General features: G+C 42.5%; 1 protein-coding gene across 1 annotated transcript in view; it reads left to right on the top strand.

Annotated features, from left to right (window-relative positions):
• The window catches only part of Myom1 (myomesin 1), a 113282-nt gene that overhangs the window by 39471 nt on the left and 57549 nt on the right, over nt 1-16262 (top strand). Inside the window, exons 11-13 of the mRNA XM_052193315.1 lie at nt 5373-5514; nt 8607-8806; nt 12918-12974. Coding sequence (XP_052049275.1) covers nt 5373-5514; nt 8607-8806; nt 12918-12974 — 399 coding nt within the window. The remainder of the gene's footprint in view (nt 1-5372; nt 5515-8606; nt 8807-12917; nt 12975-16262) is intronic.

Raw genomic sequence — 16262 nt, 5'->3', positions numbered from 1 at the left:
TCTGCCAGACTTCACTCCAGATGCAGAGAAGGGGCCGATGGTTCAGTTTCACACATATCAGTCTTTATAATCCTCAAGTCAAGAAAACGGAAACATGCTAAAATTTACCAGATGTTAATATGAAAGAAAAAAAGTGGGAAAATTTCAGCAATTGTATGTGAATTTAACAACTTTTAGAAACGCTTATTTTTTATATTATTGCTAGGACTATGACTGTAACTACTGCAGTGTTGTGAATCTAAGGGACCCATAAGTGTGGAGCAAACACTGTCGTTCAGCTTCATCTTTTCATTTATTCATTTGAAAGGATGCATTTTTAGAGCCTTAAAAACATCTTTATTTATGTGTAAGCACACACGAAGCTCCCCCGCATTAGCTGCACACGGAGTGATTCTAAATGCACATGCAGAGTTAGCAGATCATCACCCCTAACTTCCTCCTTTAGCATTTCTGTCAACCTCGGTTCCCTGGAGCTCTCCCGTGTCCAGTCACGCTTTTTTAGCCAGGGCTTCCTTTTCAGATCCACATTTTCTTTCAGGAAACCTTTGACCATCAGTGTTCTTCTGAGTCTGACTTCCCTCTGCATTTTGAAATTCACTTATGTCATAACCCATAAGGTAGCTTTTCCCTTCCAGTGGCTAGATTAGTATTTCAATGTCTAGATTGCCTCATGCTGTCTGCTGATAGGCAGCAAGATTGTCCCTACTGTTTCGTGTTGTTAAACATGCTAGCACTATCGATATTCATATTTATGGGACAGGTTTTTCATCTCCTTTCAATATATACCCAAGTGTTGAATTGCTGGATTATATGATACATTCATATCCACCTTTTTCAGAACTATAAAGCATTTCAAATGATATTTTATGTGTTTTCATACTTTTTCCATGGTGGACTGTGAGGCTATCAAGGGCATTCTTTTTGGGGGTCCTGGTGTTTTTGCTGCTTACAAAGTAGCTTCTATGTCAGTACTGTCAGTACGTAAAGCACCGAGTTCTGTAGAACACAGTGTAGTTTCAGAGCTGAGTACATTTGGGCAGGCTTTTATGATATAGATAATTTGTCTCGTGAAAATACTATAAACAAACAATAAAAAGATTAGAGCCACTTATAGGTTGCCATCAGAGAGACTTAATGTCAACATTTGTTACATACTGCCTTCCACCTTAATCCCTCCCCCACAGGAGCACAAGTGTGCCCATGCACACACATGCACACACACATACACAAAGGGGTAGAGAAAGAGAGAGGAAGCAAATACATGGGAAGTGTCCTTAGCAACGTAGCATTCTAAATTGTAGACAGGTGATGCCTTCCCTGCCATACTGAAAAGATGACATGATTTACAACTCCCTTGTGGGGACTGGAGGGACAGGTCAGTGCCTGCTGCATATACATTAAGCCCACAGCACTCGTGTGAAAGCTAGGTGCAGCAGCTTTTACACATCTGTAACCTCAGCACTGGAGGGTGTAGGGCTGGGCAGAGGCAGGGGACAAATGAAACTCTAGCTTCAGAGACAGGCAGACCCCAGCAGTTTAACTGACTCCTCAAACTCCTTGTTTATTGAGAGACTGTCTCAGAAAGCAAGGTGGAGAGCAACTGAGGAGGACATCACTCCTCAAACCCCAGTCTTCATACATGTGTGCACATATGCATCCCTACCCATATACACATGTGCACATACACATGCAATACACATAATAAAAAACAACTCTATCAGGGTAGAGGAGTGCAGAAGCAGGCCCTCCTGTACAGAGCTGTGGTTGTGAATTGGTTCAAAGTCTGAGGGTGTTTTGCAACTATGTATTTAAAGCACATAGTCTAACTTCTCCAGTTCCAGGACAAAGTGGACAAAGATGAAGACAAATATTCCATAAAACCAGAGAAATCCAGATATTTACCTATATCTGAGAGTTGTAAAATAAAATCTTTATCTATACATATATTTTAATTAAGACGTGTAAATATATATGAATAAATATTAAAATTTCATGTTCCACAAAAGAAATACTATGTATGCAGCAATGAAAACTAATGATGTACATCTATACTTACTGAAATGTATCAAGAAAAAGCAGTTCTCATGAAGACCATGATCCAAGTTATTTAAAAAGTAGTCATATTGGGCTTGAGAAATGGCTCAGCAGTTAAGAGCACTGACTGTAGGGACTGAGTTCAATTCCCAGCAACCACATGGTGGCTCACAACCATCTGTAATGGGATCTGATGCTCTCTTCTGGTGTGTGTCTGAAGACAGCTACAGTGTACTCACATACATAAAATAAATAAATAATATAAAAATCATATTTAGCCAGGTATGGTTGCATATAGCCATAATCCTTAAACATAAGAAGGGACACAGGAAGATCATGATAAGTTTGTGGTTAGTCTGAGCTACAAATAGTAATAATCATTATCAGTTTTGCTAGATGTGTTGGCACACACCAATAATCCTAGCACTCAGCAGACCAAGGCAGGATGATCTCCAATTCAAGGTCAGCCTGAACTATAGAGCAAGACCCATCTCAAAAACCATTTTCATCTTTTAGTTTATAAATATAAAAATAATCTAGAGAAGCTTAGGCCAACATGTCATTAGTCATTATTCTGAGTTACAGATTTAAAGGATACTTTAACCTTCTTCATTAACATCTATTTCATAATCATGTACTACCTTTATAAAAATATAAACAATAAGATTACATTTTGAAAAGAAGTTATTTTTTTTAACCTATGTCTGAGGCCAAACTGTAATGAGTAACAGGTTTTGACGAAATGAATCAGCCCACAGAAAGGTAGGCTATTTGGAGGTTGGGAGAGAGAAAGCTTTGAAGAGGATAAATGTTGGCTGAGAGGGCACTGTGGCCAGTGGTACAGCAGCAGCTGCTGGAAACTGGACGCTGATGGCACTCCACAGCTGTGCGGTGTTCCTGACATTCCCAGCATGCTTGGCTCCTCACACTGTGCTGCCCCATCTTGAGAACAGGAACAATACTTTTAACTATTGTGTTTACCACTGTCTTAGTTAGGGTTTCATAGAGTTTGGTTCCTCTCTCTCTGTCTCTCTGTGTCTCTGTGTCTCTGTGTCTCTGTGTCGTCTCTCTCTCTCTCTCTCTCTCTCTCTCTCTCTCTCTCTCTCTTCTCTCTCTCTCTCTGAGACAGGGTTTCTTTGTGTAGCCATGGCTGTCCTGGAACTCACTCGGTAGACAAGCCTCCAGCCTCCACCACTGAGGAAGCTGAGTCAGGAACACAAAGGGAGAAGCTGATGTGGAGGCCACAGAAGAATGCTGGTTACTGGCTTGTTTCTCGTGGCTTGCTCAGACTGCTTTCTTATAGAACCCAGGGCCACCAGCCCAAGGATGGTGCCACCCAATGGGCTGGGCCCCCCCACCAATCTCTAATTAAGAAAATGCATGACAGACTTGCTTATAGGCAAATCTTGTAGAGGCATTTTCTTAATTCAGAGTCCTTCTTCCCAAAAGACTCCAGTTTGTATCAAGCAAATATATAACTAGCCAGGACAAGCACCTAGAAGAGTGTTAAATGAATTTAGAAAAGCGACTCTGACAAATACCCATTCCCCAGGTTTAGTAGACGTGTAAGATAATACAGAAAACAGAAGACATGATTGTTCATGAAATAATATAATCACCAGACAGTGGGACTGCCATTCTCCAGACACAGCTAAAGTGTGGTTAGTCTTGTGGTATTTTGAATTAAGAACCACTAAAGCGAAACCTTTGGTTTTCTGGGAAAAAAATTCTGGTCAGCAGGGGCTGGAGCTGATTAAGAAGAGGCCAGCATCCTTGAGGCAGCCTTTTCTGGGAAGTGGTTCCTCAGGGTCAGCACATGGACGCTCTGAAATGGCCGTAAGTGGATGAATGCCTAAGTAACTTAATAGATCACCACACCCACCCCTGAATGGCGTCTTGCAAACTGTGTTACAAGAATGCTGGTTTGTGGCTCTCTGCCTTCCTGTTACGTTGTGTCCCTGCTTTCGATTACACACCAGATTCAGTGGTTGCTCAGCTAAGTAGACTCTGCTGTCACCATGGGAATTGCTCCATCAGTGTGTGGAGTCATAGGCCTTTACGACAAGGATGTGTCTGTGTTCTTGCTAGCTGTTCCCTTAGAGGAGTGCATCCTCTGGCTTACCAGCATCCGCATCACCACTGCAGTCTTACTCTGCTCTTTCTTCTATCTCTGCCCTGCTTGCAAAGCTTGGGAAGAGAGAGAAATACCCAGTAAAGCACCTGTTTCCTGTTGCTTGGCACGCGGGATTCTACATTCAGCCTTGGCTGTGGTTTGTTGGTGTTCTCATTTAGTCTGCAGGACTCACAGTCTGGGGATCTTAATTTACAAACAATCAATGTTCTCTATTTTCTGTAGTATCATAGACTTTACTATACTTAGGTGTGGATTTGGGGTCAGAGTTCTTTTTCCTAAGTATCTTCAGTTAGGGAACAGTCATCATGTGTGCTGATCTTTTTAAAAATGGTCTTCTATCTGCCAGGATCTTTCGCAGAATTTAGTTTACTTGACAGGACCAGATATTTCAGCCCATTGTAGGCTGGTCCCATATTTCAGGGCCTGTAGTGAGACATATGTGTATCAGACCTACCGGAGGTGGAACAGATCCATTGAACTCATGTCAGATCAGAAGAAGAGGGAGGTAGCAAGAAGGAACAGGCAGGACATACCCTTTAAACACATGTCCCACTGACCTGCCTCATCCAGCCAAGCCCCACTTTCCAGAGTCCCACCACTTACCAATAATGTATTCGATTGCCAAACCATCACTGGGTTAAACCCTTGACCAGGCCAGAGAAACACATTCACAACACACTCGGAGGTGTGTGCTTTATGCCTCTTAATCCAATCAAATAGACACCAATAACCATCACATTTGGTTAAAGCAGATTCTTTTTTTCTTTAAAAGGGAAACACTCATTTAATGGTGGGCAAAGTTCCATGGTTTTTATTTTCCTATTTATATTCAGGTAACACGAGGGGCTGTTCGTCCCTTTGGGAGCCTGTCAGAGATAAAGTATCATTGATGGACTCTCTGGCGTGGGTCACCTAGCTGACATCTCCTTATTAATTCTGGGGATAAATTTTGAGAACAAAGGAGGAAAAGTTCATGGATTTTTTTCAGAGTCCCTTTTATTCTCTCACATAATGTTCTTCCTCCAAAAGTGAAAAGCACACCTTGTTATAATGCTAAACAAATTATAAGATTTGGAGCTTGCTCTGTGGAGACAACTGAATATGTGGCTACTGTGATGTGTGGGAAATGTGTGTGCCATGACCTCAGTCTTCCAAGCTGGCAGAACCTGGCTGAGCAGGTAACAGGATCCCTCTGTCTCCACAGATGCTGATGCAGAGATCGAAGGAGCCCCTGCTGCACCCCTGGATGTGGTGTCTTTGGATGCTAACAAGGATTACATCATCATCTCTTGGAAGCAGCCAGCTGTGGATGGAGGGAGCCCTATCCTGGGATACTTTATTGATAAGTTAGTGCTCAGCCTAACCCCAGTCATAGTTCTGTGGGTGTACAGATGTGTACTTGATTTCTCACATTATTTCTAAGTGAAATGCTTTCTCTGTTTTTGCCACTCTCCCCCTCTCTTTCTATGTGTCTGTGTGTATATGTGATGTGTGTGTAATATATACAATGCACACAATATATATTACACATAACTACATACATATTAGTATCTACTTATTTACATTTATCCTTTGAATTTGACAACCAACTCAAGTCACTAACTTGGCAAGAATATAATTAATTTGTAAACCTAATAGCAGAGGCCACTGTAAAACTGAAATAACTGATATTCAATATGCTGAACATCTGCATTCCTAGGATGGAAGTCATTTAAAAGTACTGACTTTGGGAGCACTAATTAATTCCTTATACTGTAGGATGTGGTTTCAAGTTATCCATATTACATAAAAAGAAATAGTAACAAAAGTTCACAGTGTTGGGCCACAGTCTCACGCAGGAGTCTTTGTTGATTATTGTCTTCCGAACTTATGGGTCCTGAGATTTTTGCTCAGGATTTGCACATTTACACATCTACTGGGCTTGGGCAATACAAGCAATGGATTCAAACTATTGGCCCAAGTATGTGATCCACTACTTAGTTTTTCTTAGAGTGGTGACTCCAGTTCTTTTTTGCTTTGGGCTGTGGAAACAATTAGAGACAGCTCTATGTCAATGCATCAAACCTTATATTCGTAGCAATAAGTAAACAATAAGTGCTCAGTACCCGACAGAGGAATGTTTGCAGTCAGTTCTTTCTATTTAGCCACAGATGTAAAATAGGATGGAAGCGTCACTTACTTCTGACGAATGTGAAGGGTTACATAAACTCCTTTATCCGGTCAGTTTCTGCTTTGTTGTCTTTGACAAATAGCCAAGGGATCTGCAAACCAATCAGTGCATGCCGTCCTTCTCTTGCCTTGGCTCTTAGAAATGAGCACAGCATGGCTAATATCTACCGTTTGCTAAACACTGTTCTAAACACTTCATGTATTTGTTACTAACCTGTAACCATCCTGGACAGGCCTTGTTGTTACAGGTAGGAAAGAAAGATCTGGCGCAAGCCACATGCCAGCAAAGATACGTTACCTTGCCTAAGGTTACATGGGTGGGAAGCCCAGAGCTAGGATTCAAACATGGCTCAGCTGTAGGCCAGCGCTCTTTCTGCTCCAACACGCTATAGAAGATTCTTTTTTTCCCCTTGGACAAATGAAAGTTAAGAAGTGTATTCCAGTGTCACTGAGTCACAGTGGCAGTGTCTGGACAGACAGACAGACAGACCTTGGGAGACACATCTAGCAGACTGCTGTAGTCTCCCCAGCTCCCTGCCATTCTCCACACATAGCAACTCCTGAAACTCTACAAAGCAGACATTTAGGAAGAGTGAATGGAAGACATGAATTGCAAATAAATTTTATAGGAATTTACATAATGTTAAAGAAAACAATCATTATCTGCATCAAAGAATGTAAATGATAGTGAAGAAGGGAAGATCCCCCACCCCCAACCATCTCCCAATTTTTTGGGACTGCCCTCCCATGGGAACTAGTTGGGAATTATACATTTTAAATATAGTGCCATATTGGGGATGTATTTCAAACTAAAATCATTGTATACTATTTGTGAAAGACAAGGAATTGCTGTATTATAATGCTGCACAATTCACTCCAATGTTGTCTTTAAAGCTGTGTTGACTGGCTCAATACCGTCATATGAACTGTGGTGATCTTCTGAGCAGTTCTTTGACTCCGTTCTTGGGTCCCAGCTGCTACATTAGCAGGCAGCTGGAAATCAGTTTCCAAGCCCTCCATTTCCCTGTGGAAATCATTAACCTCATTGTTAAATAAACAAGCACGGCTGGGCATGGTATGCAGGCTGGGCATGGTATGCAGTCCCAGTACTTTCGAGATAGAGGTACAAGGGTCGTGAGTTCAAAATCAGCTTGAGAGAGAGCAAACAGAGTAGAGGATGAGGAAAGAAAAAAAAAACCAAAATCTTACAATAACCTCCTGACCCTTGAACTCACACAGAACATAGCGATCAGCAGGAAAACATTGAGCGGCTTTCCAAACTGCAGGACAAATAGCTTTTCATTCTGTTTTTGTGGGTTGGTTCACCTTTTGGAGAGTCTCTCTGTAGAGCCTAGGCTAGCCTCAGGGTCATGATCCTTCTACCTCAGCTTCCCAGCCATGCCCAGCTGTGCAGTTATCTTAGGCCCCAGCTGACCCTACTTCTGCTTTTAAAAGAAAGTTCCTAAAGAAGACAGATTACTAACAGTGGAGTCAAAGATGCCAGTGGCGCAGGGAAGAGGGATCCTTTCCCGAAACCTCTCCTGCACAAAGATTCTGGAGTCAGCTCAGTGGTTAAAGCACTGGCTGTTCTTCAAAGAGTCTGGGTTCAAGTCCTACCACCCACATGGCGCTCACAGCTGTCTGCAACTCCAGAGCCAAGGGATCCAACGCCATCTGTGCTTGGCAGGCACCACGCACAAGTGGTTCACAGGCAGACATAGAGGCAAACACCCATACACATTACAAACGAAATAAGAAGGATTCTGGATACCCGCATGATTTGCTCAGTCCTCTTCTTGACACACAAGAGAAGTCAGCTGCTTGTTTAGAAAGGTCTGAGGCTTCGTTCTTCAGGTTAAAAGATGACCAGTTGCTGGCTGAAAAGATGTAGTGGGTAAAGGGAGTGGATGCCCAGACCCACCTGACAGAGGAAGAAAGAACTCCTTCAAGTTGTCCTCTGACTTCCACACCCGACTTGTGGCACTTGTACACACACACAAATGCTCACAGAGCCACACATCATACTCACACACACACACACACACACACACACACACACACACATACACACACACACACACACATACTTGAAATTTTTAAAAGAAAAATTTAAAAAGACATATTAAACTTGAGAGCAGCTGAGTGAAGTCTAGGACTAAGAAGCCACGCAAGAGTTCCACGTTCTGACACAGGGAAGATCTGAAGAGAGGGTGAATTTGTGCCTTAGCCATAGAGCGCCTACCATTCTGCTAATTCCTCTTTCCCTCAGGTGTGAGGTGGGCACAGACACCTGGTCTCAGTGCAATGACACACCTGTGAAGTTTGCTCGGTTTCCGGTCACTGGTTTGATAGAAGGCCGTTCCTACATATTCCGAGTCCGAGCAGTGAATAACACTGGGATAGGCCTGCCATCTCGAGTTTCTGAGCCTGTGGCTGCTCTGGATCCGGCTGAGAAAGCTAGACTTAAAAGTAAGTTCTTTTCATTTCTCTGTATCTTTCTTGAAAAACAAAACAAAATGAACAACCACCCCACCATGAACAACAACAAAATCCAAAACAAAACCAAGAAACCTGTGGTGTCACTACAAGTAATTCCTCTCCTTCCCACTAGAGGGAGACAAGAATAAGAAAATTTTTTTTTTGAATTTTTTAAATTTTTAATTATTCACTTTACATACCACTCACTGCCCTCCTCCTGGTCACCCCTCCCACAATTCTTAACCCCAATCTCTCCTCCCCTTCTCCTCTAAGATCCCCCCTGGGCATCTTCCCACCACCCTGGCACATCAAGTCTGAGGCTAGGTTCATTCTCTCCCACTGAGGCCAGACAAGGCAGCCCAGCTAGAAGAACATATCCCACATAGAGGCAACAGCTTTTGGGATAACTCCTCCCCCTCCAGTTGTTCAGGATCCATGTGAAGATCAAGGCCCAGTTCTGTTAAATGTGTGCAGGAGGCTTAGGTTCAGCCTGTGTGTTCTTTGGTTGGTGGTTCAGTCTCTGAGAGCCTTATGACCCAAGTTAGTTGATTCTGTTAGTCTTCCTGTGGGGTTCCTATCCCCTCAGAGGCTCACTATCCTTCCTCCTGTTCTTCCATGGGAGTCCCCAAGCTCCATCCACTCTTTGGGTAACTGCATCTGAGTCAGCTGCTGGGTGGAGCCTCTCAGAGGACAGCCATGTTTGCAAACATAGGAGACTATCATTAATAGTGTCAGGGATTTCGTGCTTGCCCATGGAATGGGTCTCAAGTTGGGCCAGTTATTGGTTGGCTGTTCCCAAAGTCTCTGCTCCACCCTCCATCCCCACCCCTGCATTTCTTATAGACAGGATAAATTTAAGGTAGAAAGTTGTGTGGGTGGGTTGGTATCCCAGTCACTCCACTGGGGTTCCTGCCTGCCTAGGAAGTAGCCTCTTCAGGTTCCATATTCCCAATGTTTTGAGATTCAGGTAAGATCACCACCATTGAGTCTTGGGTGCCTCCCTTATTCCAGGTCTCGGTCTCTTTCCATGGATGCTCCTACCGCCCCACCTCTGTTAGTTGCAGATTTCCATTTATTCTGATAAGCCCAGACAATTTAAAGCAGTTTCTCAGTTTCTTTCCTATTTTTTGTTCTCTCTCTCTCTCTTTCTCCCTCTCTCTCTCATTCTTTGTTGTCTCTATCTGTCTCTCTCTCCCTCTCTCTTCCTCCTTCCCTTCCCCTTCTTCTCCTCTTCCTTCCTTCCTTCCTTCTTTCATTTCTTTTTAAGAAAAAAAAAACTTAAATGATTCCCCTCCCCCCATTTTTGGTTTTGGGGTGAGCCCAAGAAGATAAAAAATAATTTGTTTTTGATGAATTTTTTTCTTTTGAGCATTTTAAAAGCCCTCATTTTATTCTATCTTTTTAAAAACATTACTCACCTGTACATAACAACCCTGAGATTTCACCTCACGCCAGTCAGAATGGCTAAGGTCAAAAACTCAGGAGACAGCAGGTGTTGGCGAGGATGTGGAGAAAGAGGAACACTCCTCCACTGCTGGTGGGATTGCAAGATGGTGCAACCACTTTGGAAATCAGTCTGGCGGTTCCTCAGAAAACTGGGCATGACACTTCCTGAGGACCCTGTTATACCACTCCTGGGCATATACCCAGAGGATTCTTCAGCATGTAATAAGGACACATGCTCCACTATGTTCATAGCAGCCCTATTTGTAGTAGCCAGAAGCTGGAAAGAACCCAAGTGTCCTTCAACAGAGGAATGGATACAAAAAATGTGGTATATTTACACAATGGAGTACTATTCAGCCATTAGAAACAATGAATTCATGAAATTCTTAGACAAATGGATGGAGCTGGAGAACATCATACTAAGTGAGGTAACCCAGTCTCAAAAGGTGAATCATGGTATGCACTCACTGATAAGTGGATATTAGCCTAGAAACTTTGAATACCCAAGACATAATCCACAAATTAAATGATGTCCAAAAAGAATGGAGGAGTGGCCCCTGGTTCTGGAAAGACTCAGTGCAAGAGTATAGGGGAATTCCAGAACAGGGAAGTGGGAAGGGGTAGATGGAGGAACAGGGGGAGGGAAGAGGGCTTATGGGACTTGCGGGGAGTGGGGACCCAGAAAAGGGGAAATCATTTGAAATGTAAATAAAAAATATATCAATAAAAATAAATAAAAAACCAAAGAAGAACATTAAAAATTAATTTCTCTCTCTCTCAAAAAAAAAAAAATAAAAGAAAAGTGTACCTTGCCAATATGTATTCTAAGCATGAGGTGTGGAATGAAATATCAGAGCAAATAGCTCCAAGATCATTTTTATCCACATTATTAATATATTCTGAATATAACTGCATTTACAGTTCAAAGTGAATTTCTTGACCTGAAGTCTTCATCAAAGCACTAATATTGATCCCCTGTGAGCTCTTTTGTGCTGATTAAAAAAACAAATTTGAGTTTCCATTAGATACTATAAAATAATCTTGGGCTGTCAATATGGCTCAGCCAGCAAAGGTGCCTGCTGCCAAGCCTGACTATCTGAGTTCAATGCCCAGTACCTCCATGGTGGAAGGCGAGTTCTGACGCCAGCAGTTGTGAAGAAAGGTGCATGTGGAATGCTTGTGGACAGCCTTTGTCTTTGCCTACTACACAGCGATGGTTTTATTTGCCTGTTGTAATCCAGGAAGTTTCCAGGCACTACCAAATATGCCAGTAGCTAGGGGATAACCCTCATGGGGGATTACAGGTCAGAGCCGCACTTGAAGTTCTATTCTTTACTATTTACTATTCAGTTACTTCTGGTGATATCACAAACTCCAAGGACGATACCATCACCTTTAGACTCCCTCTCTGTTAAGTTAGGCAATTCCACCTCACACTTTCCTCTACTCCTTTATGAGTTCCAGTAAAATAAGATGTTGGTGAATAAGAACACTATTGTGTCTGCTGCCTTCCTGTTTCCTGTGCAGACGAGGGTGGAAATTTCCCCTAGTAAGGCAAGATTGAGCCATTCTTTTTTTCCTAAAGTATGTGTGTGTATGTGTGTGTGTGTGTGTATGCATGCATATATCTTCTATTTTCTATGTGTGTATCTTCTAACTTCTACCTACCTATCACCTATCCATCCATATATTCACCTATCCATTATCTATCTTCTATCATTTATCTATCTTCTATTTGTCTATCCATCTATCATCTATATACCATCTATCTTCTATCATTTATCTGCCTATCCATCTGCTCATCTATCATCTATCATCTATCTATCCATCTATCATCTATTTATCTCTATCTACTCATGTGCCTATCTATCTGTCATCTACCTATCTGTGTGGTATATATGTGTTTATATATGTGGGCATGCGTGCCAACAGTGTTCATGTGGAAGTCAGAGGACAAACAATTGCCAGGAGCCAGTTCTCTCCTTCTTCCCTGTGGGTCCCTGGGGCTGAACTCATGTTGCCAGGCTTGGCAGCAAGCCCCTTTACCTGCTTAGCCCTCTCTGCCACCTACCATTCTCTTTTTCATGTTTTCAAGGTCACAAGATGGATTCCCCATCTTTTTTTTTTTTTTTAAATTTTATTCTTCTCCAGTATACTTCATCCTGACCAGTATCCCTTCCCTCCTCTCCTCCCAATAACCCTGTCTACCCCTTCCTCCCCTCTCTCCCAGAGCCTCAGTTTCCCTTCAGAAAAGGGCAGGCTTCCCAGGGATGTCAAAGGACCATGGCATATCAAGCTGTAATAAGACCAGCTTGTGACTGTCCTAGTGGTGTTTCTTCCAAATGCGCTGTCTCTGAAGACGGCAGGGGGACGGCTGTTTGCTTCAGGGGCTGTGTACTGAGCAGTTATGGGAGTGCAATTCACTCACTTAGCTCTTGTCTAAGTAGAACTGCAGAAAATCCAGCACAGTCCAGAGAGACTCCAGGTTCTGTCAGGGGCATGCTTCACACAGTATTTTACACATGTTGACAAAGGTGTGTTAGGAATTCATACAAGATAACTAGAACCCATTTGACTAATCCAGCTGGTTTATTGGTTTATCAAAGAGTCAACAGCACATCTGTGAACATGTGTCTTTTACGCTTGTCCTGTCTAGGTCGTCCGTCAGCACCCTGGACCGGACAGATCATTGTCACTGAAGAGGAACCTACAGGTAAAGTCTCTGACCTCTCTAGATGCCACTGTTTTGCTGTATGATTTAGTTTTGCTCATAAGAACATATTATTGTCCATGAAGATTTTGAAAGAATGTCCTGAGAAGGATGGTAGGTGAGGTGTGGCATGGCGAGGCTGAGGATCGAACCCAGGGTCCTGGACAGGTCAAGGACATACTTCACCATCTGAGCTATACTTCCAGGCCCCAAGGGATTGCATTTCATTTTAAAAGACATATTGTGAAGCAGTTGTCTTATGATGAACTGTGCACATGTCAGAGTTCAATTTGATAAGCATTATGTGTGTGCACATGTGAGGTCATCGCTGTTGTCAAGACAGCAAACATGCCCGGCACTTCTACCCTGTCATGTTCTTTCGTGGCTTCTTCTCCCTTTCACCACAGGCCTGCTTCCTGACACCATAGTTTGTATTTATTTTGCATAAATAAGGTAATACTCATCTTGTTTTCTCTCACTAGCAAAGTTACTTAGTGATTTATCATGTAGATGTAGCCATCAGTCAGTTCCAACGTAGCTGCTAAAGGTTTCTGTGAGCCATATGTGTTTGTGTAGATGTGTGGTTGTCACTTCTCTAGGGTAAATACTTAGGAGAGGGGTCAGTGGGCCGTGTGACAGGTGCATGTTTTGTTTTCAAAGAAATTGCTGTTTACCAAAATGCTGGTTCCACTTTACTCTCTTACCTGCATATGCCTATGTTTGTGTGTGGTTCGTTCATGTTTGCACGTGCATAGGTACACATACATGCACAGGCATGTGGAGGGCTGACATCGAGTGTTTTTCTTGGATGTTCTCTACTTAATGAGTCAGGGTCTCATGGAGCGAGAGCTAGTATATCTAGCAAGGTTGCCATGGGCATTCTGTGTGCCTGCCTGGCTCCTCTATGGGCTCAGGGATTGGCAGGCAGTGTCTTCTGAGCCATCTCCCTGGCCCTTGTGCAGTTATCTGACCTGGTTGGCTTTCAGTCTGTCACCATATGTTTATTGACTACACCAGTTTTCTTTTTCCCATTTTCTCTTTTCTTTGGACTTGGACACGCTTGCATTACTCTCTCTCATCTACATTATGTCACTACTTTAGGCTCTAATATTTGACGTGCTTGTTTTCTCAGTCCACCTTTCCCATTCCTGCTGCCATTATTCTCACAGTGTATTTGCGTATAGATCATAAACGTTAATATCATACTATGCTGATGTCAATGGTCATCTATGCTTCAGAGAGATTTTAAAAGTTAGAAAAGAGGTTTTTTTAAAAAAACATTATTTTGAAGATCTTTTTGTGTTTGTTTTATGTGTGAGTGTTTTGCCTGCTGCATGTAAATGCACGCTGTGTGTGCCTGGTTCCCCCAGACAGAGAGGGCATTGGATGCTCTGGAACTGGAGTTAGACACAGTTGAGAGTCACTCTGTGGGTGCTGAGAACCAAACTCTGATCCTTTAAAAGAGCAGCCAGTGTTCTTAACCGTGAAGCCATCTCTCCAGCCCCAGAACCATGGAGGAGCCGTTTCTCCAGCCCCTGAAGATCATTTCTATATTTACTCACACTTTAATCTTTTCCTTCATCCTTCTCTCCTTCACTTCGAACAAGATCTCTCACATGCATGTGCGACCACACCCTTCACTTTTTTCTTTCTTTTCATTGTGTAGATTCCAGAGCTCTAGCTGGCCAGATTTTCTTTTGGTGGAAGCACATCCCTGAACTTTCTCTTCGTGCAGATTTTCTGGTTATCAATCAACTTACCTTTGAATGTCTGAAAAAGTCTTTGTTTAGCATTCATTCTTTAATATATCTTTGATGAATAAAGAGTTCCAGTTTGACAGTTTCCATGCAGAACTTGAAGATTTTGGTTTGGTTGAGAGGCAGCGACAGTGGCGTGGGGAGCTGCACATCAGTTGCCAAGTGTCACGGGGAGCTCTTGTGTCCCTGGAGCGTATGAAGGTTTTTACAGCTCTTTAAAAAATCGCATACACCAGATGACAAGCTTTAAAGACTGATCCCAGAGCACTGGAAGGAGCCAGAGTAAAGTTGAATGAAAACTAAAAAGTAATGAAAGTGATGGTTAGCCTAAGAAAGCAGAAGAGCTGGTGAGAACAGCTGGTGTCAAACTGTTGCTCAGAGCGTGTCCTACACGGTAAGAATCACTCTGAGCACAACGCACTGAAACCAGTCCTCAGAAGAAGTTTCTAGAACATATGCCATATTGTGCTGCTCCAACCCAGAAGCAACAAATCTTGTAGGAAGAAACAAGTCATTGCACATTTTAACTTTAAACTCTGGCAAACGTCCTAGAAATGATACTTTTCCTTGAGTTGGTTTGTTGAAAATGGATGAATCCAGGAGCAGCTTCATAATTTAATTTCCCATGAAGAAAGTGTTGCTGAGAGCTGCAGAGTAAGACCTTGGGGGTGACGGGCCATTCTCACTGAAAATCAACCCTTGTTCAATGGCGCAGATGCTTACTTAGGGAGGTGTAACAAATTCCCTCTTCTCTCCTAGTGGTGCATATTTGGTCATAACAAAGCCATTTGAAACAGGCTTTGTCTGGACAAGTCGGTGAGTTTTCATCCCACAGGAAACACAAGAACTTGATACAAATTACTGGATTAAGTGGATGTTTAGGCATTCAAATATTAAATTGGTCAGAAAGAAACAGTTTTTGACAGCCCTCCACAGAAGATAGCCTATGTTCTCAAGACTCTGTAGTTATTTCTGTAGTGAACAAATAACCATGTAGTTTCTTTTTAGTGACAGGGTATCTCTCTATGTTCTTATCAAGATACCGTAAATCAGTCTTCTGAGATAGATGAACCAAATATCAAAATGGCTTGGGGGTCACTATCAAATAAAGAAATCCTAGCCTCTTAAGGAAATCACCACCCTGCATGAGACTATACATGGTTTTCATAGTTACCTTTATTTATACTTTTGGAAATGACATAGATGGCTATATTCGACTAATTTTTATCAATAAAACTTCAATAAATTCTTCTGCATCTCCCATCCCCGCCCCCCAGAATTTGCAGTATCATAGAGGGGCTTAGAATCCTACCATCTATCTACTGGAACGTTTAATACCCGACACACACACACACACACACACACACACACACACACACACGCACGCACACACACACAGACCTGTGAGTTCACTATTGGTTCTTTAAATGTTTTTTAATGTATATCCTTCTCTCTCCTCTTCTATAGGAACTTCAATTATGGGCCACTTGAAATCATTTGAAATTGTTTCTCATCTCATTGGTGCTATGTCCCC

Source organism: Apodemus sylvaticus, chromosome 9, assembly GCF_947179515.1.
Source record: "Apodemus sylvaticus chromosome 9, mApoSyl1.1, whole genome shotgun sequence".
Taxonomy (NCBI): domain Eukaryota; kingdom Metazoa; phylum Chordata; class Mammalia; order Rodentia; family Muridae; genus Apodemus; species Apodemus sylvaticus.
This window is presented reverse-complemented; position numbering and strand designations above follow the sequence as displayed.